Source organism: Sciurus vulgaris (assembly GCF_902686455.1).
Source record: "Sciurus vulgaris genome assembly, chromosome: 11".
Taxonomy (NCBI): domain Eukaryota; kingdom Metazoa; phylum Chordata; class Mammalia; order Rodentia; family Sciuridae; genus Sciurus; species Sciurus vulgaris.
Genome location: NC_136472.1, coordinates 8348230 through 8370198, shown reverse-complemented (window position 1 = coordinate 8370198; position 21969 = coordinate 8348230). Strand labels below are relative to the sequence as shown.

General features: G+C 51.6%; 1 protein-coding gene across 5 annotated transcripts in view; it reads left to right on the top strand.

The window, feature by feature from the left end:
• The window catches only part of FRMD8 (FERM domain containing 8), a 53331-nt gene extending 31762 nt beyond the window's left edge, over positions 1-21569 (top strand). For 4 of the 5 annotated variants that reach the window (XM_079103672.1, XM_079103671.1, XM_079103670.1 and 1 more), the window contains 8 exons: positions 1797-1898; positions 2101-2159; positions 2247-2413; positions 10978-11205; positions 13408-13531; positions 14384-14527; positions 17868-18072; positions 20010-21569. In XM_079103672.1, the coding sequence (XP_078959798.1) occupies positions 1797-1898; positions 2101-2159; positions 2247-2413; positions 10978-11205; positions 13408-13531; positions 14384-14527; positions 17868-18072; positions 20010-20128 (1148 nt within the window). In that variant the 3' untranslated portion in view covers positions 20129-21569. The remainder of the gene's footprint in view (positions 1-1796; positions 1899-2100; positions 2160-2246; positions 2414-10977; positions 11206-13407; positions 13532-14383; positions 14528-17867; positions 18073-20009) is intronic. The other variant, XM_079103668.1, reaches the window with a different exon arrangement.
• The last annotated feature ends 400 nt before the right edge of the window (positions 21570-21969 follow it).

The window sequence follows — 21969 nt, the reverse complement described above, 5'->3', positions numbered from 1 at the left end:
GGCAGTCCCCATTCTTCTGTGAGTGATCCTGATGCCCTCGCAGCCTTGACATCCTGTGAGTCTCCAGGTAGAACAGAAAGAGGGACTGATCAGGCAGGAAGGTGGCGAGGGAGCCCTTCCTGGAGGAGAGAGGAAGGAGCTCTTGGGATAAATGGTGTACTTTGTATGCTATTGGGGTGTGTGTGTTGGTGGGGTGACATGGGTGGGGCCAAGGATGTGGGCAGGAAATGAGGGTTGTGGAGCCTCTGGGAAGTCTGGATCAGAAACAATGGGATAAGAAAGGACTGGAGAAGCTGGACCAGAGGTTAGATGGAAGAGCCTAAAGATGGGGGCCAGTTTGGAGGCTGTGGCTCCTGTTTGAGATCAGGATCAGGGTTGGAACTGGGTGTGGTGGCATGACCTGTAATCCCAGTTATTGGGGAGTCTGAGGCAGAAGGATTGCCAGTTTGAGGCCAGCCTGGGCAACTTAGCAGGACCCTGACTCAAAATTTTAAGAAAGCAAAAACCTGTGGTAGAGTGCCCCTGGGTTTAACCCCTAGTACCAGAAAAAAAGAAAAAGGGGAGATCAGGGTCCAGGTGGAATTTCCAGAAGGTTCAAAGAGTGTAAATGAGAATGCTTGGCACCAGGCTGGCAGGACAAGACACTCAGCCATCAGTGGGGAGAGGGAGAGAGAGGACGGAGATGTGGAGCAGAAGATGGAGTGGCAAGTAAGTGGCAGGTGTTTTGCCACTCCCCCTCCTGCATCCTCAGCAGGCACCTCAGTTCATCTGAGTGACTTTGGAAACCCTCACACCTCTCAAGGGCAGTACCCCAGATGGCCACTGTCAGCTAGTGGAGGGGCCCTGGTCTGAGGGGCTGAATCCTGGACTAACAGCACAAGTCTAGGGCCGGTGAGTGGAGTGCTTAGTCCTTGTGCCAGTCCATGTTGGGGCCCCGTGTGCCCAGGACCTACTCGTGTCTGTGTGTCACTCACAGTCTAAGGCAGGCTGAGGCAGTAAAAGATTGTCAGATGGTGGAAAATTCTGGAAAGACAGGCAAATGGCACAAACATGAGATGGGAAGTTTCGAGGAGGTGCTGCCTTAGTTAGGGGTCCAGGACATATGACCTCGAGCTAAGATCTGAACTATCCAGCCATGTGCAGATCTGGGAGACAGGAGTCCAAGGCAAGAAAAGCAACAAGCACAGATTGTCCTCGGGACAATGAAGCTAGAAATGCCTGAGTGATTTAAGAAGGCCTGTGTGGCGGGAGCAGAGCCAGGGAGAGCGAGGAGGCAGCCAGGTGAGAGCAGCCAGGCAGGAGCTGGGCGGCATGGCACTTGTGTGACAGGAGGTGAGGGGCTCGCAGGAGGGAGGATCGCAGGGTAGAGCTTGGCCAAGGGGAGGCCATGGGCCAAGAGGGCAGCTTCTCAGACCTCTGGACCTCATCACCAGCCTCAGGTTCCGTGTCCTGGGGGTTCCGGGCTCCTCGGCATGCCCCTCCCCCAGCCCCTTCTGTCCACCTCAGCCTCTCAGCTCCAGCTCGCCCTGGGCTGGAGTGAGTAGGGGCAGGCTCTGTCTGCAGCCTGACACCCTTTGTGACCTTGGACAAGCAGTTTAACCTCTCTGAGCCCTATTTCCTCTGCAGGTGAAATGGACATTAGAGTCACTAGGGTAAATGCACAAGAACCACTTGAAATGGTTTGGGACAGGGTACCTGCTCAGTTACTGTTGCCATGAGGGGCAGTTATGACGGGGTGGGTGGGCTCCATCACCTGCTCCCGAGGCTGCATGAGTGCCTCTCCTCTCATCCTGCAGAGGTACAGCTAAAGCCCAAGCACCAGCCCTACAAGGTGGGCCGACAGTGGACTGAGCTGCTGCTGCGCTTCTCCGATGCCCCGGATGATGACGTGGCCATGGGTGGGTGCACTGGGCAGCAGGGATGGGCGCCTAGGGGAGCTGAGGAGGGGCAGCTGGGAAGCAGGCGGACGCGTGGTGCACTGTGTGGCCCTCTCACGGGGCCCTCAGGCACAAGAGTGTTCCAAGTCGAGGTGGGTGAGGTTGGGAGGGCAGTGCTGGGCAGAGCAGGGTAGCTGGCCGATGATACCTCTTCCTTCCCCAGACGAGCCTTCCCTGCAGTTCCGAAGGAACGTCTTCTTCCCCAAGCGGCGGGAGCTCCAGGTGAGGCAGCGAGCCTGGCCGCGTGGCTCCCCTTCCCTTCGTGCGGCACGCCAGCTGGCTGAGCCTCCCCTGCCCACTGGCCCACAGATCCACGATGAGGAGGTGCTGCGGCTGCTCTATGAGGAGGCCAAGGGCAACGTGCTGACGGCGCGGTACCCGTGTGACGTGGAGGACTGCGAGGTGCTGGGAGCCCTGGTGTGCCGGGTGCAGCTTGGGCCCTACCAGCCCAGCCAGCCTGCTGCCTGCACCCTGAGGTGAGGGCAGGTGACCCGAGGAAGGGGTGCCTGATGGGGGAGATCGCCCCCACTGAGGAGTGGTCCGTGGTCCTGCAATGTGGGGCACAGTCCCACCATCTGCAGGCCTCAGTCCCATCACACATGCTCACTTTGTGGCCTTGGGTGAGTTGCTCCACCTCTCTGAACCGCCTTTTCCTCATCTGGGCAGTGGGAGACCTGGGTTAAGTGCTGCCATTCCACAGCTGAGAGGCCCTAGATGCATGTGAGGGTGGAGGCGGCCTCTGGCTGAAATCAGGAGGGAGCTGGCCTTGCTCTTTGAAGTCACAGCCAGGGCCTAACCAAATAGTGACTCTGCCGTGACCAGTAACAGTCCAGCTTCATTCCAGACCCAGGGAATGGCACCCGTTCCCCAGTACTCATCTAGCAGCTGTGCACCTCCCACACCTCAGGCCTGCCGTGCATGATCTGCAGGCCTTGGCGGGGCAAGGACTGAGCCTGCCCTGGGGGCAGACCAGGCCGTGGTCTCCCTCCACGGAGGATGACGCTGCGGGTTAGAGGTGGTTTCAGGGGTGCTGACGCCTACCCTTTTACACTGGATGAGGCAGGAGAGAGGTGTGCAGGACAGGGACCCTGTGCTGCAGCTGATGATGGAGCCTGGCAAGGACCAGCCCAGGCTTGGAGCCGAACCTGAGGGCTCTCAGCTGAGCTGGCTCACGGCCGGTGGCCATGGGGCCCAGGCCCTTGCAGTAGGCGCATCTACTCCTTCCATAAGTGACAACATAGCAGCTCAGACTGTTGGCACGCACCAGCCTTTGTCAGCTCAGACACGCTCAGGCCTTGGGCCCAGTGGTGTAGCTGCTGACGGTTAGTCTCCCCTTGTGCAACCAGAGCCCTAGGACTCATTCTGGTGACTGGTGGGTTGGTCCCAGGTCCACCCAAAGGAAGCACTATGAGCAGGCGGCTGAGTGCCTGCAGCCTTGGTCCTCCTGTGGGTCCCACCATGAACCCACACAGACTCCATGAGCTGAGGGCAGGAAAGGCTAGGGTTTTTTTGGGGTTTTTTTTGTTTTTTTTTTAATTAAAAGCTTTTTTATTTTTACAGACTGCATTTTGATTCATTGTACACAAATGGGGTACGACTTTTCATTTCTATGGTTGTACACAATGTAGATTCACATTCATGTAATCATACATATACATAGGGTAATGCTGTCTGTTTCATTCTACTATCTTTCTGTCCTCCACGTCCTTTCACCCCATTTTCCTCTACACCTTTCAAAGTTCCTTCATTCTTCTCTTCCCCCCACAACCCCCCTGTCATTATATATTGTCATGCACTTATCAGAGAAAACATTCAGCCTTTGGTTTTTTGGGCTTGGCCTATTTCACTTAGCATGATATTTTCCAGCTTCATCCATTTACCAGCAAATGCCATAGTTTTATTCTTCTTCATGACTGAGTAATATTCCATTGCGTATATATACCACAGTTTCTTTATCCATTTGTCAATTGAAGGGCATCTAGGTTAGTTCCACAATCTAGCTATTGTGAATTGAGCTGCTATGAACGTGTGGCTGCATCACTGTAGTATGCTGATTTTAAGTCCTTTGGGTACAAACTGAGGAGTGGGATAGCTGTGTCAAATGGTGGGTCCATTCCAAGCTTTCTAATCCACACTGCTTTCCGGAGTGGCTGTACCAATTTGCAACTCCATCAGCAATGTATGAGTGTGCCTTTTCCCCCACATCCATGCCAACACTTATTATTGCTTGTGTTCTTAATAATAGCCATTCTAATTAGAGGTAGATGAAATCTTAGGGTGCTTTTAATTTGCATTTCTCTAATTACTAGGGATGATGAACACTTTTTCATATATTTGTTGATCACCTGTATATCTTCTGTGAAGTGTCTGCCCATTTCCTTAGCCCATTTATTGATTGGTTTCTTTGTATTTTGGGTGTAAAGTTTTTTAAGTTCTTTATAAACTTTGGAGATAGTGCTCTGTCTGAAGTGTGTGTGGAAAAGATTTTCTCCCACTCTGTAGGTTCTCTTTTCACATTATTGATTGTATCCTGTGCTGAGAAAAAACTTTTTGGTTTGAATCTATCCCATTTATTGATTCTTGCTTTTATTTCTTGCGCTATAGAGGGGGTCTTGTTAGGTAAGTCTGGTCCTAAGCCAGATGGAGATTCGGGCCTATTTTTCTCCTACTTGGTGAAGGGTCTCAGGTCTAATTCCTAGATCTTTGATCCATTTTGAGTTGAGTTTTGTACAGGGTGAGAGATAGGGATTTAGTTTCATTTTACTGCATATGGATTTTCAGTTTTCCCAGCACCACTTGTGAACAGGCTATCTTTTTTCCATCGGAAGTCTTTGGCACCTTTGTCTAGTATGAGGTTCCTGTAAAATGTGGGTATGTCTCCGTGTCTTCTATCCTGTACCATTGATCTACCTGTCTATTTTGGTGCCAATACCAAGCCATTTTTGTTACTATTGCTCTATAGTAGAGTTTAAAGTCTGGTATAGTGATACCTCCTGCATCACTCTTCCTGCCCAGGATTTTTGGGTCTTTGGCTATTCTGGGTCTTTTGTTCTTCCAGATGAATTTCATGATTGCTTTTTCTGTTTCTATGAGAAATGTCATAGGGATTTTAATTGGAATTGAATTAAATCTCTATAGCACCTTAGGAAGTATGACCATTTTGATAGTATTAATTCTGCCTATCCAAGAACATGGGAGATCGTTCCATCTTCTAAGGTCTTCTTCAAATTCTTTCTTTAATGTTCTGTAGTTTTCATTGTAGAGATCTTTCACCTCTTCGATTAAATTGACTCACAAGTATTTTTTTTTTTTTTTTGAGGCTATTGTGAACGGAGTTGTTTTCCTCATTTCCCTTTCAGATGTTTCATCACTTATGTATAAAAATGCTTTAGATTTATGCTTGTTGATTTTCTATCCTGCTAATTTGCTGAATTCATTGATGAGATCTAGAAGTTTTCTGGAGGAGCTTTTTGAATCCTCTAAATAAATAGAGAATCATGTCATCAGCAAATAGTGACAACTTGAGTTCCTCTTTTCCTGTTTGTATTCCTTTAATTTCTTTAGTCTAATTGCTCTGGCTAGTATTTTAAGTACAGTGTTAAATAGAAGGGGTGAAAGAGGGCATCCCTGTCTTGTTCCAGTTTTTAAAGGGAATGCTTTCAGTTTTTCTCCATTAAGAATGATATTGGCCATGGGCTTAGCATAAATAGCCTTTACAATGTTGAGGTATGTTCCTACTATCCCTATTTTTGCTAGTGTTTTGAGCGTGAAGGGGTGTTGTATTTTGTCAAACGATTTTTTTGCATCAATTGAAATAACCATATGATTCTTATCCTTAAGTCTATTGGTATGATGGATTAAATTTATCGACTTATGGATGTTAAACCATCCTTGCATTCCAGGAATGAAGCCCACTTGATCATGGTGCACTATCTTCTTAATATGTTTTTGGATACGGTTTGCCAGGATTTTGCTAAGGATCTTTGCATCTATATTCATCAAGGATATTGGTCTAAAATTTTCTTTCCTTAATGTATCTTTGCCTGGTTTGGGTATGAGGGTGATATTAGCTTCATAGAATGAGTTTGGTAGGGTTCCCTCCTTTTCCATTTCCTGGAATACTTTGAGAAGTATTGGAATGAGTTCTTCTTTCAAGGTCTTGTAGAACTCGGCTGAGAATCCATCTGGTCCTGGGCTTTTCTTGGATGGTGGGCTTTTCTTGGATGGTAGGCTTTTGATGGCTTCTTCTATTTCATTGCTTGAAATTGATCTGTTTAAATTGTGTATGTCCTCCTGGTTCACTTTGGGAGGAGCACACGTCTCTAAAATTTGTTGATGACTTCGGTATTTTCTATTTTGTTGGAATATAGATTTTCAAAGTAGCTTCTCATTATGTTATGTATTTCAGTGGTGTCTGTCATGATAGTTCCTTTTTCATCATGAATTTTAGTAATATGAGTTGTCTCTCTCCTCTTTGTTAGTGTGGCTAAGGGTTTGTCTATTTTGTTTACTTTTTCAAAGAACCAACTTTTTGTTTTGTCAGTTGTTTGAATTTTTTTTTTCAATTTTATTGATTTCAACTCTGATTTTAATTATTTCCTGTCTTCTACTTTTGGTGTTGTTTTGTTCTTCTTTTTCTAGGACTTTGAGCTGTAATGTTAGGTCATTTACTTGTTGACTTTTTATTCTTTTCTTGAATGCGTTCCATGCAATGAATTTTCCTCTTAGAACTGCTTTCATAGTGTCCCAGAGATTTTGATATATTGTATCATCCTTCTCATTTATCTCTAAGAATTTTTTTATCTCCTCCCTGATGTTTTCTGTTATTCATGTTTCATTCAATAGCATATTATTTAGTCTCCAGGTGTTGGAGTAATTTTTATTTTGTTATTGATTTCTAATTTCATTCCATTATGATCTGATAGAACACAAGGCAGTATCTCTTTTTTTGCATATACTAAGGACTGCTTCGTGGCATAACATATGATCTGTTTTCGAGTAGGTTCCATGTGCTGATGACAAGAAAGTGAATTCGCTCGTTGATGGATGGAACATTCTATATATGTCTGTTAAGTCTCAGTTATTGATTGTGTTATTGAGTTCTATGGTTTCTTTGTTTAGTTTGTTTGGGAGATCTATCCAGTGGTGACAGCGGTGTGTTAAAGTCACCCAGAATTACTGTGTTGTGGTCTGTGTGATTCTTGAAATTGAGAAGGATTTGTTTGATGTACATGGATGCACCATGTTTGGGGCATAAATATTTACGATCGTTATATCTTCCTGATTTATGGTTCCCTTAAGCAGTATGAAATGTCCGTCTTTATCCCTTCTGACTAACTTTGGCTTGAAGTCCATTTTATCTGAAATAAGGATGGAAACCCCCACTTTTTTACTGAGTCCATGTGTGTGGCAGGTTTTTTTCCCATCCTTTCACCTTTAGTCTGTGGATGTCCTTATCGATGAGATGAGTCTCTTGAAGGCAGCATATTCTTGGGTCTTTTTTTTTTTTTTTTTTTTCTCCTTGGTGCTGGGTATTTGAACCCAGGGCCTTGTGCTTGCAACTGAGCTATATCCTCAACCTCTGTTGGGTCTTTCTTTTTAATCCATTCTGCCAGTCTGTGTCTTTTGATTGGTGAGTGTAGGCCATTCACATTCGGGGTTATTATTGAGAGATGATTTGTATTCCCAGTCATTTGGGCTTATTTTTGGTTTTTGACTTGACTTAGTTTCTCCTTTGATTGTTTTTTTCCTTTAGGGTAGTTCCTCTCTTTGCTGATCTACATTGTTGTTTTTAATTTCCTCCTCTTGGAATATTTTGTTGAGAATATTCTGTAGCACAGGCTTTCTATTAGTAAATTCTATTAACTTCTGTTTATCACAGAAGGATTTTATTTTGTCTTCAAATCTGAAGCTTAGTTTTGCTGGGTATAGGATTCTTGGTTGGCAACTGTGTTCTTTCAGGGCTTGAAATATGTTGTTCAGGCCCTTCTAGCTTTTAGAGTCTGGGTTGAGAAATCTACTGATATCCTTATTGGTTTCTCCCTATATGTAATCTGATGCTTTTCTCTCTCAACCTTCAAAATCCTATCTTTATTTTGTATGTTAGGCATTTTCATTATAATGTGCCTTGGTGGGGATCTGTTGTGAGTTTGTGCATTTGGTGTTCTGTAAGCCTCTTGTCTTTGATTTTCCATTTCATTCTTCAGGCTTGGGAAATTTTCTGGTATTATTTCATTGACTAGGTTGTTCATTCCTTTGGTTTGTATCTCTGTGCCTTCCTCAATCCCAATAATTCTTAAATTTGGTCTTTTCATGATGTCCCATAGTTCTTGGAGATTCAGTTCATGCTTTCTTACCATCTTCTCTGTTTGAGCAACTTTGTTTTCAAGATTAAATATTTTGCCTTCTTCCAAGTGGTCTAGTCTTTTGGTGATGCTATCCATTGAGTTTATTATTTCCTTCATTTCAAGGATTTCCATTTGAGTTTTTTTTTGAGAATCTCTATCTCTTTGTTGAAATGATCTTTTGCTTCCTGCAGTTGCTCTTTCAATTGCTTCTTGGTATTATCATTCATTGCCTGCATTTGCTTTCTTATCTCATCCTTTGCTTCATGAATCATCTTAATCATGTATAATCCAAAGCCCTTTTCTGATATTTCTTCTACCATACAGTCACTGGATTCTATTAATATAGAATCTAGATTTGTTTGGATCATTTTCTTCCCTTGTTTTTTCCTGTTGTTCATTTATCTTCCCCTCTAGCAGTCAGATCTGGAGTATTGCAATTTCCCCTCTATAGGCTTATAGTGACCCTATACTCCAAAACCTTTTCTTTAAGGGGGAGATCAATATTAGCAGTGCCCAGTTCAGACAGTATGCAACCCTAAACCAAATAGCCCTATGAGAACGTTAATAATATTGGCATAATAAACAGAATGTGTTCGGTTATTATCTTCAGTATAACAAATAGATTTGCAATAAGGTCTGTAGTTTCTAATGGAGGACAAAGAGGATGGGGAGGGATGTAGGATGTAGCTATTAATGGAATAAGAAAAGAATATGTAGAAGTTCTAGATAATAGAAAGAGTGAGAGTGTAATCCAAAGAAGTTGGTTGTTAGCATGTGAAAAGGGAGAGAGAGACTCTGAGGGAACAGGTAAACAAAAGCAAAAGAGAGCGATAAAAGTAAAGAAATAAAATCTTAAAAATTTTCAATAAGGAAAAAAAAAAGAAAATCTATGCTGTAACAGTCACATAGTAGTCAATCCTCCCAGTCTTCAGTAGCCTGATGCATGAGAGGTCCCTGACAATGAGCTTCCAGTCTCCAGCAGGCGTTAGAGGCTAGGTTTTCTCATGGCAAGTGGGAGCTGTTCCAGAGAGAAGAGATGTGAGGGGACAGGTGACAAATGTCCAGAGCAGCCCTGAGGAGGATGGGCAGCCCCCTGGGGCCCCTCTTCATGCCTGCTGTGCCTGGACCTCCTTCCCTCTGCCCTTCTGCTGCAGCATCTGCCCTTGCCCCCGTGGCCTGAAGTGTTTGGGGCCCCAGAATCCCCAAGGCAACCCCTCTGCTCGGGGGAAGACAGCACAGGAAGACTTCTTAGCACTCACCTCGGCCTGGGCCCATGGCAGCGCCCCAGCCTTCTGTGTTTGTTGGGATTTGTGTCCATTTCACACAGAGGGAGCCTCACAGACCCAGAGCCCCAGCCAGTCCACAGTCCCCAGAATCCCCGGGTGGCCTAAGATGGGTAGGTCGTTGCACTTACACTGAGATTCTTTCCTGCTCTGTGTGCCTGTGTGATGGACACCCTGTTTTTCATGAACCGATGCTGATCCTAGGCTGGTGTTTTGGCATCTTTATCTGGCAGAAGAAAGCATGGGGAGTGTCAGGCCCCTGGCACCAGGTTTTGGTCAGGAACGCTCCCCTCACCCAAAGCCCAGTCATCCTTCCATGACGAAACAGATGCCGCTCTGAAGGCCCCTGCCCATCTGGGTCCCACTGGGCCTGCCCTCAGCTCTCTCTTTGGTTCCCAGCCTTCCCTGCACCCTCTCCTGCGTGCCTGGTGCCCCCGACTTCCTGTACTCACTTGGCCCTGAGTGTCTGTGAGCCCTTGCAGGACCTGGTGGGGGACCCCTCCGCAGTGGCTGGCACGCCACAGGTGCTGACAGTGGTGTGTCTCTCCTGGGGTGAGGATGGGGCCTGGTCGACTCTATCTGTCCCATCTGCCAGCTTGGTGGGTTCTTTGGGTTTCCTGGATGGGGAGCTGGTGCTGAGTGGGAGCCAGACAGGGCCTCCCATGTGGAGGCTGTACACCTGAGGATGGTGCCGTAGGCTGGGGCAGGACTCGCAGGACAGTCAGGTGGCCAGGCTCCTGGCCAGATGGGCTGGCACCTGGAGCAGCAGCAAAGAGCAGGATATTGTGGTGAGACCTGGGCTGCCCTCACGGGCTCTTGCTCCAATCCTGGGCTGTGCCTGGAGTCTTGCCATGTTTTAGAGTCAAGGTAACTGTCACCGGTACTGGTGGCAGCGTTACTATCCCCATTCCGCAGATGAAGGAGCACTGAGCAGGGAAGGTGCCTCTTGCTGGTTGCACAGCTGGTGGTGGCGGTCTGACCCCAGAGCCTGCCCTGTGGAGGGGGCAGATCTGCCCGGCCGTCGTCTGGTGCACCGGTGTGCCTGCCGGGGCCTCTTCCCCAGTCTCTGGCTTGGGAGTCATGTTATCTGCTCACCCTGTTTTCTCTTAAAGGGGATTGCTCCCCAGCTGCCCTTCACAGGGGCCCTCCACACCAGGTGGTGGCAATGGAGCCAGGCGCAGCAGGCCCCTGCTGAGAAGGGATGTGGGATTCCCTCTAGCAGTCAGTGTCCAGAGCAGGGACCTCTGGCACCCCCACTGGGAACAGAAGGACCCTGGTGCGATTGTATGTCCTGTGGGTCCCCAAGCTGGACCACCAGAGCTCTTCCTTTCCCCATGGGTGTGGCACCCACATCCCGAAGTCCTTGGCACCTCCGGCAGGGCCACCAGCACCCCCTTCCTTCCTTCACAGAGAGAAGCTGGACTCCTTCCTCCCTGCCCACCTCTGTAAGCGGGGCCATGGCCTTTTTGCTGCTCTCCGCGGCCGCGGGGCCAAGCCTGGGACCGGCGAGCAGGGCTTGCTGAACGCCTACCGCCAAGTGAAGGAAGCAGTCAGCAGCGGTGACAGCCCGCGCGAGGCCACCCTGGGCTCCCACTACCGAGCCTACCTCCTCAAGTGCCACGAGCTGCCCTTCTACGGGTGAGCAGCCTGGGCCCTGCTCCCTGCTCAGCCGGGCTTGTCCTGGCAGCTGTCCGCGAGCCCTGCAGCTCCAGCTGCTCCCTCCTTCCCGTGCAGCGCTGTCTTGGCATGAGCACCTGCCTAGGCCGGCACCTTGCTCCCTCCCTCCTGTCTCAGGCCAGGACACCTTGGATGGGTCTCCTCCCACCTGCCCTGGTCACTTGATCACTGGCCTGGCTGAGCGTCCTTCAGTCAGCTCCTAGCTCACCTTGTCAGCGTATAACAAATAACTCCTGCGGACCTACTGCACGCTGGTATGCCATGCACGCTGGGGGGACGTTGGTGAGCCAGAGACCCTGTGACCCGCCTAGTGACGCTGCTGTTGGAGTGGGTGGGGAGCGTGAGGTAGGCACGGCAGTCAGGAGAGCAGAGGAGGGTGTGGCAGCGACCCACAGGCTTGGCTCAGGCCCTGTGGTAATGACAGAGAACTGAGGTGACTGAGGTCAGGAGCGTCTCTAGAGGACAGGTGCCACCTGCTGCAGCGCTGCATCTTCCAGTGCTGCATCTTGCACGGCTGGGCACACCCTCGTCCTCCAGGCGGATGACAGACCTCAGCCTGGTGGAGGGAGGAGAGCTCAGCAGCCAGTGAAGCTTTTTTGCTTTTTCCTTGCGCGCGTGCTGGGGATGGAACCTGGGGCCTTGTGCGTGCTAGCCAGGCCGGCACCCCACGGCTGAGCTGCGCTTTACCATTTAGGTGCTGGGGTTGAACCCAGGGGCTCTTTACAACTGAGCCACGTACACCCCAACACGTTTTATTTTGTGGTTTTTTTTTTTAGTTGTTAGTGGACCTTTATTTTATTCGCTTACTTATGTGCGGTGCCGAGAATCGAGCCCAGTGCCTCACACATGCTCTGCCACTGAATCAGAGCCCAGCACTTTTTATTTTGCATTTTTAAATATTTTTTTCTTTTAGTTGTTGATGGACTTTTATTTTGTCCATTTATTTATACGTGGTTCCAAGAATCACATATGCGAGGCAAGTGCTCTGCCACTGAGCCACAACCCCAGCCCTTTATTTTGTATTTTGAGACAGGTTCTCACTAAGTTGCTTAGGGCTTTGCTAAGTTTGAGGCTGGCCCCCAACTTGCGATCTCCTGCCTCAGCCTGCTAAGTCGCAAGGACTACAGGTGTGCACCGCCACGCCATGCCTAGCCTTTTCATTTTCATGGAATTTTGTTGTAAAAACTGGAAGTCAAGAAACAGCAGTTGTGGGCACTGTAGGTGAAGTGACTGTGTGTGTGTGAGTGTGAGGTGGGGAAGATATGACCTGAGAGAGCCACAGGCTGATGGGGAGGTGGGCCTCTCAGGCTGCTTCTGGTTCCTCACAGCCAAGCCTGGAATGGGCAAGGGGTAGAGAATCCTGCATGAGTCACCTGGCTGCAAGGGGAGCTGGGATTAACTCAGGCTCTCACTTAGCCAAGTGCCAGGGCAAGGGTGAGCCATAGGATGGGAGAGGTGGTGGCCTGCAGGAGGGGAGGTGGCACATCTTTTCCTTCTCAGTCTTTTTTGTGGGTACCAGCGATTGAACCCAGGGACGCTTAACCACTGAGCCACATCCCCAGCCCTTTTTTGTATTTTATTTAGAGATCTTGCTGAGTTGCTTAGGGCCTTGCTAAGTTGCTGAGGCTGGCTTTGAACTCATGATCCTCCTGCCTCAGCCTTCCAAGCCACTGGGGTTACAGGTGTGCACCCCCGCGCCCAGCTCCCTTGTCAATCTTGAGCCTAGGAAGTTGCACAGAATCTTGCTGAGTTGCTTAGGAGCCTAAGAATTTATTCCCCTGAGCAACCCTCACCATCTCTTGTGTCCCAGCAGGTCCTCGCTGCTCAAGCATCTTTGTCCTGGACAGTGGGCAGGTGTCCTTAACCTCACCCTCAGTTCTGAGTCCCCGGCTCCAGCCATTCCTGATGCAGCTTTCTGTCCCCCTGTCTGGGCCCAGGCTCTCTCCTCCATCTACAGCATCCCTTGCCGTCCACTTCCTTCACTGGTAGCTCCAACGTGGCCACCCCCACAAGGCCTCCCCTCACCCTGCTCAGTAATTTTCCTCCAGGGCAGGTTTCTGCTTAACCCTGTCACCCAAACAGCTTAAGCCATCTTAGGGCCCCCGAGCAGTCCTTCCAGTGTGCCCGTGCTAGAAGGAGTGGCTGACCTCGTCCCCTCCCCAGGTGTGCCTTCTTCCATGGTGAGATTGACAAGCCAGCCCAAGGCTTTCTGCACCGGGGCGGACGCAAGTCAGTGACTGTGGCCATCAGTCTGGAAGGCGTGCATGTCATCGACAGCAGGGAGAAGGTACAGCCTCCAGGTCCTCCTCTGGGGTGGGGCCTGAGGCCACCTCAGTGGGTCAGAGGGGAGTGGCATCTTACTCAGGCCTTCCTGTTTCCCCTGGGCCTGTTAGGGGCCTGGGGGAGGGGGCATGGACCGTCTGGGAGTGACCCTGCCTCACCCTACTGTCTCTGGAGTCCTGCTCATGATCCTGAGGGCTTCCTTGGGTCAGCTCTGGGTCAGCTTTTCTGCCTGGCATGCTGGGCCATATGTGGCCACAGTAGGGAGGAGGCTGCAGCAGGGATCTCCCCTTTGAGTGCAGGGAGTCGGGTGCCTCGCCAATGATGGCAACCAGCTGCTGGTATTCTAGAAGGACCCCATGGCTGGAGCCGAGGAGGGCTACCCAAGGCCCGCTGTTCCCTGGACATGGCTGGCTTGCCTCTCTGCCCGTGTAGACATCTGTGCCCATGGCCCTCCCTGTGTGGTGACAGCTCCCCTCACCTGCACACAAGTCCCCTCCCAAGCTGGCTGAGGAGTTTTGATTGGCATCCCTTTGTCCCAGGGGAGGACTCCTGCCCTTCCTGGCCAGCTGGTGTCATGGCAGAGACCTCTCTCTCCCACCTGCCTCTTCCCCACGTGACTCAGCCTTGAGGGGCTTGCCAGCTGGTGGGGAGCTTGAAGAATGGGATTCTTGGCCTCTGGACCCCAGCCCCAGGAGTGTGGTGAAAGCCAGCTCCTCTCCTGAGAGAAGTGCAGACGGAATTTAGACTCGGCCTCGGAGGAAGGAACAGGCCGTCAGGAGAGCCCTCCTGGCAGAGGCTGAGTGGGACAGGGTGCGGCAGCCACCCTGGGTATTCAGGCTGCCCTTTCCCCTGGCAGCACGTCCTCCTGGGCCTCGGCTTCCAGGAGCTGTCCTGGGACCACACCTCCCCCGAGGAGGAGGAGCCTGTGCTGTGGCTGGAGTTTGACGGGGACAGTGAGGGCATGCCGGTGAACAAGCTGCTCAGGATCTACTCCAAGCAGGTGAGCAGCTGGCGTGCGGCGTGGTCTGGGCCCGGGGCTGCCCAGGGCCTGGGGAAGGGCTGCCTGGCTGCTGCCTGGAAGCGGCCCCTGGAGCTCCAGAGGGCTGCCCTGCAGCGCTTACAGCGGTGGCGGCCACTGCACGTGGAGCAGCTGCTCCTTGAGGCTTCTGCGCATGAACAGCGGCGCCATCTCCTCAGTGCTGCGCCTATTCCAGGTCTCAGGGCAGTGCGGACGCGAAGGCGGGGCGTCTGTGCCGCGTCCACTCACTCGCAGCGAACGCCCTTCCGCCCCGCCTCGTTCCCCGCCTTCTCCCGCCCAGGACATCAGAGGCCTTCCCCGCCGCAGTGAGCCTCTGCGGGGACTGTTCTGGCTCCTCCTCTCCTCTGTCGCACATAGACAAGCTCAGGGACTTGGGCCTTACCAAAAAGCGGGGAAACAACAACCGCACAGGGCGACCAGCTGTGCTCCGCCCTTCAGTGTAACACGTGCAGCCTTCGGGGGCTCCTCTTTTCAGGGAGGGAGGAGGTGCTGGGACGAACCGGTGTCTTGGGCCACACTAGGCGCCAGCGCCCTCACTTGGCCCGGCTCCAGTTCATTCCCTGTTCCCGAGTCCCAGTCCCTTGTGCAGGTGTGCAGCGCTTTCATCCACCCGCCCACGGGGAGGGCGGGGGGGGGCTCAGTTTCTTCCTTCTATAGGTAAAGCTGCTCTAAACATTTACTGCAGGTCTCTATGTGGACACAGATCTCCTTTTGTATAAAAACCTAGGAGTGGGATTGCTAGGTTGTGTGATCAACGTAGAAACTGCCAGACTGAGCTCCGTGGCACACACCTCTAATCTCTGCAGCTTGGGAGACTGAGGCAGGAGGATTGCAAGTTCAAAGCTAACCTCAGCAATTTGGCAAAGCCCTAAATAACTTAGTGAGACCCTGTCTGAAAATAAAAAATAAAAGTGCTGGGGATGTGGTTCAGTGGTTAGGCACCCCGGGTTCAATCCCTGGTAGCAAAAAAGAAAAAAAATTCCTGGATTTCAGATTTTCACAGAAGGATGCTCAACCTAAGTTAAATCTTGAAATCAGGTAGTTTTATCTCTAGAACTTGGGTTGGTTTGCTTTTGTTTTTTCAAAGTTGCTTTGGGATCAGGCATGGTGGCACACACCCTTGATCACCAGCTTGGAAGGCTGAGGCAGGAGAATCACAACTCAGCAAGACCCTGTCTCAAAAAAATAAAAATGGGGGCGGGGGTTGTGGCTCAGTGGCAGAGCACTTGCCTAGCATGTGTGAGGCACTGAGTTCGAGTCTCAGCACCACATAAAAATAAATAAATAAAATAAAGGTTCATCAACAACTAAAAAAAAAATTAAGAATGAATAAATAAATAAATAAATAGGATTGAGGATATAGTTCAGTGGTCAAGCACCCCTGGGTTTAATCCCAGTACCAAAACATAATAAAAAAATGTATTCTGGCTATTCTAGTTCCTTTGCAATTTCCATATGAATTTCAAAATCACCATGCTGATTTCCACCCTTCCCCATCCCCCCCCCCCAAAAAAAAAACACCACCTGGGATTTGTTTTTGTTTTTGGTACTGGGAATTGAGCCCAAGGGTGCTCTACCACTGAGTTACACCTCTAGATCTTTCAATTTTTATTTTTAAGCAGGCTTTTAATAAGTTGCCTCGAACTTGGGATCCTCCTGCTCCAGCCTCCCAAGTGGCTGGGACTATAGGCATGTGCCACCCTGGGCACCACCTGGAATGTGATCAGGCTTGCCTTGATGACTGTGGGGTAACTGCGTCACTTCAGTCCACAGGGTTTCTGGGGAAGGAAGCCCAGGCCTCCTGCATGCTCGGCCACTGCTGTGCCACCTCTTCTTTCTGTGTCTCCTCCATCTGCTTGTCCTTGGTTTCTTTCATCAGCATTTTGTTAGACTTACCCCTTTTTCTTTTCCTTTCCTTGCTTCTATTGGGTGGTGCACTTTCCGTGTTGATGGCAGCCATGTGTCCTGCAGCCTTGTTGGGCTCACTCACGAGGTCTGGTAGTTTTTCTCCAGGCCGTTATATTGTCTGTGAGTGGGGAGAGTTACAACTGTCACTTTCTGGTCTACATGCCTGTCTACATGCATGTGCTACATGCCTGTCTACATGCATGCATGTGCTGCCTGGTGTTCTGAGGGGAAGGCCTGGTCCTGCACCGTGTGAGCGGGGCATTACTCTGGGCTCCTCCATGACCCTTCATGGGACCAAGGAGACCCCTGGAGCCTGGCATGCTGGTCATCCCCAGCGGCTGGTGAGTGCAGTTCTGTGAATGGGCGTTTGGAACCCCCAAAGCATCAAGCTCTGCCTCAGCTCTTGTTCTATGGGGCTTAGGGTACACCTCTCACTCTTGGGCAGTGAGAGAGGAAGGCCCATGTGGACTGCCCAGAGGGCAGTGCAGAGACTAGGCCTCAGCTGCTGCTCTTCCTCCTGGGCTGGGGGGGGGGGGGGGGGGCTGCCCACCCTCACACTCTTCCCAAGTGTGCTGCTGCTGAGGCCTTAGGCCACACTGGGGATGGTCAGGCTGGACCAGTTCAGGGGCTACCGTCAGGCACTGACCCATCTGTATAATCTGTTCTTGGTTCTGGGAGCTTCTCCTTGGGAGCACGAGGGCCTGGCTCACTCCTGCCATTTGCCAGTCCCAGCAACAGCACCTGGCTCACCATAGGTGCTCAGAGGGATGCCACCCTTGGACAGCCTTCTGTGACTCCCTGAGAAACCCAGGTCCCTGTGTCATGCCCAGCTGTGCCCCCAGACATCTGGCTACCTCACCTTTTATGTCAGTGTGCATTCAGTTTCAAATCTGTTGGTAAGATGTCACTTTGGAAGAATGTACTCATGGGGAGCCACCCCCGCCAGTGACATCACCCCACTTCCTGGAGCCTGCAGGTGCTCCCAGCCAGCACACAGTGGCTCTCTGTAGCCGCTGAGTTTCTGGAAGCCCAGCTGGGCTTCTCCCACCTGCTGCCGCCCAGTCAGCCTTCCCAGGCTGTGCCTTCTGACTGGAATGTTCTTTCTTTTCCACTTTACCTCCCACGCCAGGGGACGCCACTCACCCACCAGGCCTCACCTCTGAAGGCTTCATGTGGGACACCTCTCCTGCCCCCTGGTCCCTGGAGGCCTGCTGCAGCCCTCTCCTTCCTTCCTTCCTTGGGATTGGCGGTGGTTCCTAAGACCCCTCCCCCCACCTGCCAGTGCCCCAGTCGAGGGCAGCGCCATGGGTCTGTGTGTGTGATTGACGTCACTTAGCCCTGGGCATGGAAAGGCTGGGCCACAGGCCTCACACTGGCCCTGCTGCTCTCCCAGGCCGAGCTGATGAGTGGCCTCATCGAGTACTGCATCGAGCTGAACCAGGCCTCTGAGCCCGCTGCTGCCCCGGAGGGCATGTCCGGCGCCCGCTCGGCCCCGGGCCCCTCACCACCTCCCGCTCAGCGCCCCAAGCTGCGGAGGCAGGGCAGCGTGGTGTGCAGCCGCATCCAGCATCTCTCCACCATCGACTACGTGGAGGACGGTGAGCCACCCGGCATGCGCACGTACATCACACGTGCACGCACACTCACGCGTGCCACGGGAACTCCAGTGGGTGGGGCTCTGGAGCCATTCCAGACACGGTAGGATGCGTGTCCGCCACGCCCAGGTTCTCTGTTCATCTTGGCAGCACTTTTGATACCGGGGATTGAATCCAGGGGTGCTTAACCACTGAGCCACATCCCCAGCCCTTGTTTTATTTTTTGAGTCCTCCCTCCTCAGCCTCCTGAGCTGCCGGGGTCACAGGTGTGCGTCACCACGCCCAGCACATTTAAATTTCTTCACGCGAAGCCAGGCACAGCGGTGCACACCTGTACTCCCACCACCTTGAGAGGCAGGAGGACCGCACGTTCCAGGCAGCTTCAGCAACTTAGGGAGACCCTGTGCCAAAATAAGGGGCTGGGGACATAGCTTAGTGACAGAGTGCCCCTCTGTTCAATCCTTAGTACTGAAAAAAAAACTTTGTTTTTTAACCAACTAGCATGTTATTTTTAGTCTTATTTCCAGTCTTATTTCCTTATTTATAGGTAAATTGTTAAAACAACTTGCCTATAGCTGATTCCTTGCTTGGATTCTGAACTGTTTTCTAAGAATAAATTCCTGGGAGTGGACATACTGGGTCCCAGGATGTGCAATTTAAGGCTTTGGATACCTGGCACCTTCCAGAGAGGCTGTGCCCACCTGTGCCCTCCCAGCGGAGAGGGCAGCCCTCTCCACCCTCACCCACCCTGGCCATGATTACCATGGGAAAGAATTCTTGGTGTTTGGGTACCAGTGAAATTTTGGCATATTTACGTGCTTGAACATATTTATATTTTCTTCATGAAAGACCGTTCATTTCTTTTGTCCATTTTTGTTTTGTTGTGTGTGTTTTCTAATTTTTTTTTTTTTCGTTGTAGATGGACACAATACATTTATTTTCTTTTACTCATTTTATGTGGTGCTGAGGATCGAAGCCAGTGCCTCACACATGGGAGGCCAGCACTCTACCATTGAGCCATGATCCCAGCCCCTTGTTGTTTGTTTGTTTGTTTATTTATTTATTTATTTATTTATTTATTTATTGCGGTACTGGGGATCGAACTCAGGGCCTTGTGCTTTACCAGCTGAGCTATCTCCCCAGCCCTATTTATTTATTTTTTAATGAGCATCTTGAAGTCAGTGGTACCCTGGGCTCTGACTTCAGCACTACAGAAACAAAATGATTAACATCTCACAGCCGTATGGTACTTATAAGAACCGGCATTTGATATGTTATTGTTAACTAAAGCCCACCCTTCATTCTGATTTCCTTAGTTTTTGTCTAATGTCCTTCTGTCCCAGGGTTCTAGCCAAGAGACATCACATTTAGTTGTCACATCCCCTTAGGCTCCTCTTGGCTGTGACAGTTTCTCAGACCTTCCTTATTTGGTGACCTCACAGTGTCAAGGCATACCAGTCCAGTCTGTTGTGGAATGCCCATATTGAGTTGGTCTGGCGTCTTGAGTAGCCTGGGCTCGTGAGTTCTGGGGTAGGAAGACCACAAAGGCAAATGCCATTTTTATCGCCCGCCACGGGTGCCCAGGATGCGTCTAGATGTCGACCTTGATCACCTAGCGTGATGCTGGTAACTTGAGAGGATTCGGTTTCCAGGGTTCACCTTTAGTCAGTCGTGTCCATGGCAGGAATCTGGCTTCTTTGGTCAGTTGAAAGGTTTTAGTGCAGGTTCCTCAGACAGCTCTCTGGCCCATGGTCAAACGCAGGGCCATGTACTCCCCTCATCCTGTCGCTTGTGGTAGAGTTGGAGGATGGACAGGTCTAAAGTGGGGCCTCAGTTCAGACAGGCCCCAGAGGGAGCCGTCCACTGGAGCCAGACGCGGCTTCCTGGGGCCCAGGCCGCCCCTCGCGGGGCCTCAGTGTGTTCCTCTGGCCTCCCTGCAGGCAAGGGCATCAAGCGAGTGAAGCCAAAGCGCACCGCCTCCTTCTTCAGCCGGCAGCTCTCCACGAGCCAGGGCAACTATACCGTGGTGCAGCCCACCGACAGCCTGGAGCAGGGCTGAGGGCAGCCAACTCCCAGGCCAGGGCCAGGCTGTGTGAATCTCCAAAGTGAGCGTGTGGCAGAGGCTGCCTTGGTCTCTCAGGGCCTGCTGTGTTTCAGACCATGGAGAAGCGACTTCTGTGCCTGGACAGTACCTGGACTGCAGAGCTGGCCAGTGGCATCCTGCGGAGTCCCTGTTACAGCCTGCCTTCCCTTGCCTGGATCTGGGCTCAGCTGCTATCTCAGGACCACTAGATCGGGCCCCAGCTGCCCCCTCCCACCCACAGACACACCTTCATGCCCATCTCAAGGCGGACAGTGTCCTCTGCTCTGAACATACTGCTGGCAGCTTTGAGGGCCGAGGATCCGGGCTTGGGACCTGCAGGTTCACAGTGTGCCTTTGATCTTCCCCCGGACTTTGGTCCTGCATTCCTCTGCCGCATTCCATCCGACACCACCGACACTGCAGGATGGGCTGGCGCTCCAAGGAGGTGGGAGGGCCTCCTGGAACTGGACCATACAGAAGCAGGCAAGGTCCCCTGAGCCACTCCTGCCTGGCTGAGTGGGACTACAGGGAGTGGGGCAGGGTGCCCCCCACTCAGGTGTCCCCTGCCCACACACAGGATACTAAGCAGAAGGAAGGTGCCTTCTTGTTAGCCTTCGGTAATGTCACTGTGCTGGGAGGTGGCCGTCCTGTCCAGCAGGCGCACCGACCCACACTCCACACTGGGAAAAGCTCCTGAAAAGCCCTTTGTCACTCTCATAGGTCCAGGCTGCTCCCCCAGTGGGCCACCAAACCTGCCCACCCTGCCTCTCTACACTCCCCACCCTCAGGGCCAAGCATCTAGGTTCAGTCCTGGTCCTCTGCTTGGTTTGGTGGAGCCTGTGAACCCTGGCAGTTGCCAGGAGGCACCCTCTTAGCTTCAGGGCCAAGAGTGCCTTCAGGGACGCTGGGGGGCTCCCTGGGGGCCAGCCCCTACAAGAGACCTGCTAGATGGTCTCTTCTCCCCCAGGGACACTGGAAAGGGGACTTGGATGCAGGTGCTTGACTGCTTTCCCAGTTTTGTCCTCCTGGCAACCGTGGCTTCGTGTTGGAAATTCTCTGTGAGGAGCCAGGCCCTAGAAGGAGGGCTTCTAGTCCCTTGGGCTTCTCTGTGAGGACATGGCTCTCAGGGCCAGGAAAGGCAGGCCTGGGCGACACAGGGCTTATTCTGGTCACTGGGGCCCACTGACTGTCACTGCAGGTGTATTTTTATCTGATGGGCCCAGGTGCGTGGTGCCGGGTGTGCTTCCGGTCTGCAGTTGCCCTCTTCAGCCTTTCTCACGGTTCCTGAGCACCACTGTGCTGTGACCTTCTCTGCCTGCCCTTTGGGACAAAGCGGTATTCTACTAAATGTCCTTTGAATGTTCTCATTCTTTTGTATCATGTGACTTATTAATAAACCCATTTCTAGCAAACTCCAGCGTGGCGTATGGACTACTGAGGGTGTCACTGCAGCCTGGGACTTGACTGCAGGCACCTGTTTGGTGTTTAGGATGTGTCAAGCCCTCAGGGTCGCCACACCCAGCCCCAGGGGAGTTCTATAGTCCTGGGGGTCCCAGCAGACCACCCAGGGGAAGGGTGATTGAGGAGGGCTCTGCAGAGGCCCATCCCTCCCTTGAGCTCCTTGTGCCCTGGGCCTGGCCAGAGGCCATTTGTTCCCCACAGATCCCACTGGTAGCACCCAGATTGGAGGGCAGGGACAGCGCCACACCCACCCTGGAGCACGGTGGGCCTTGCAGGAAGTTGCTACAGCGGTGACACAGGCCGTGGCCCTGCTGGATGAGCAGAGGTCGAGACCCTGGAGATGGAGGGAGTGGGCC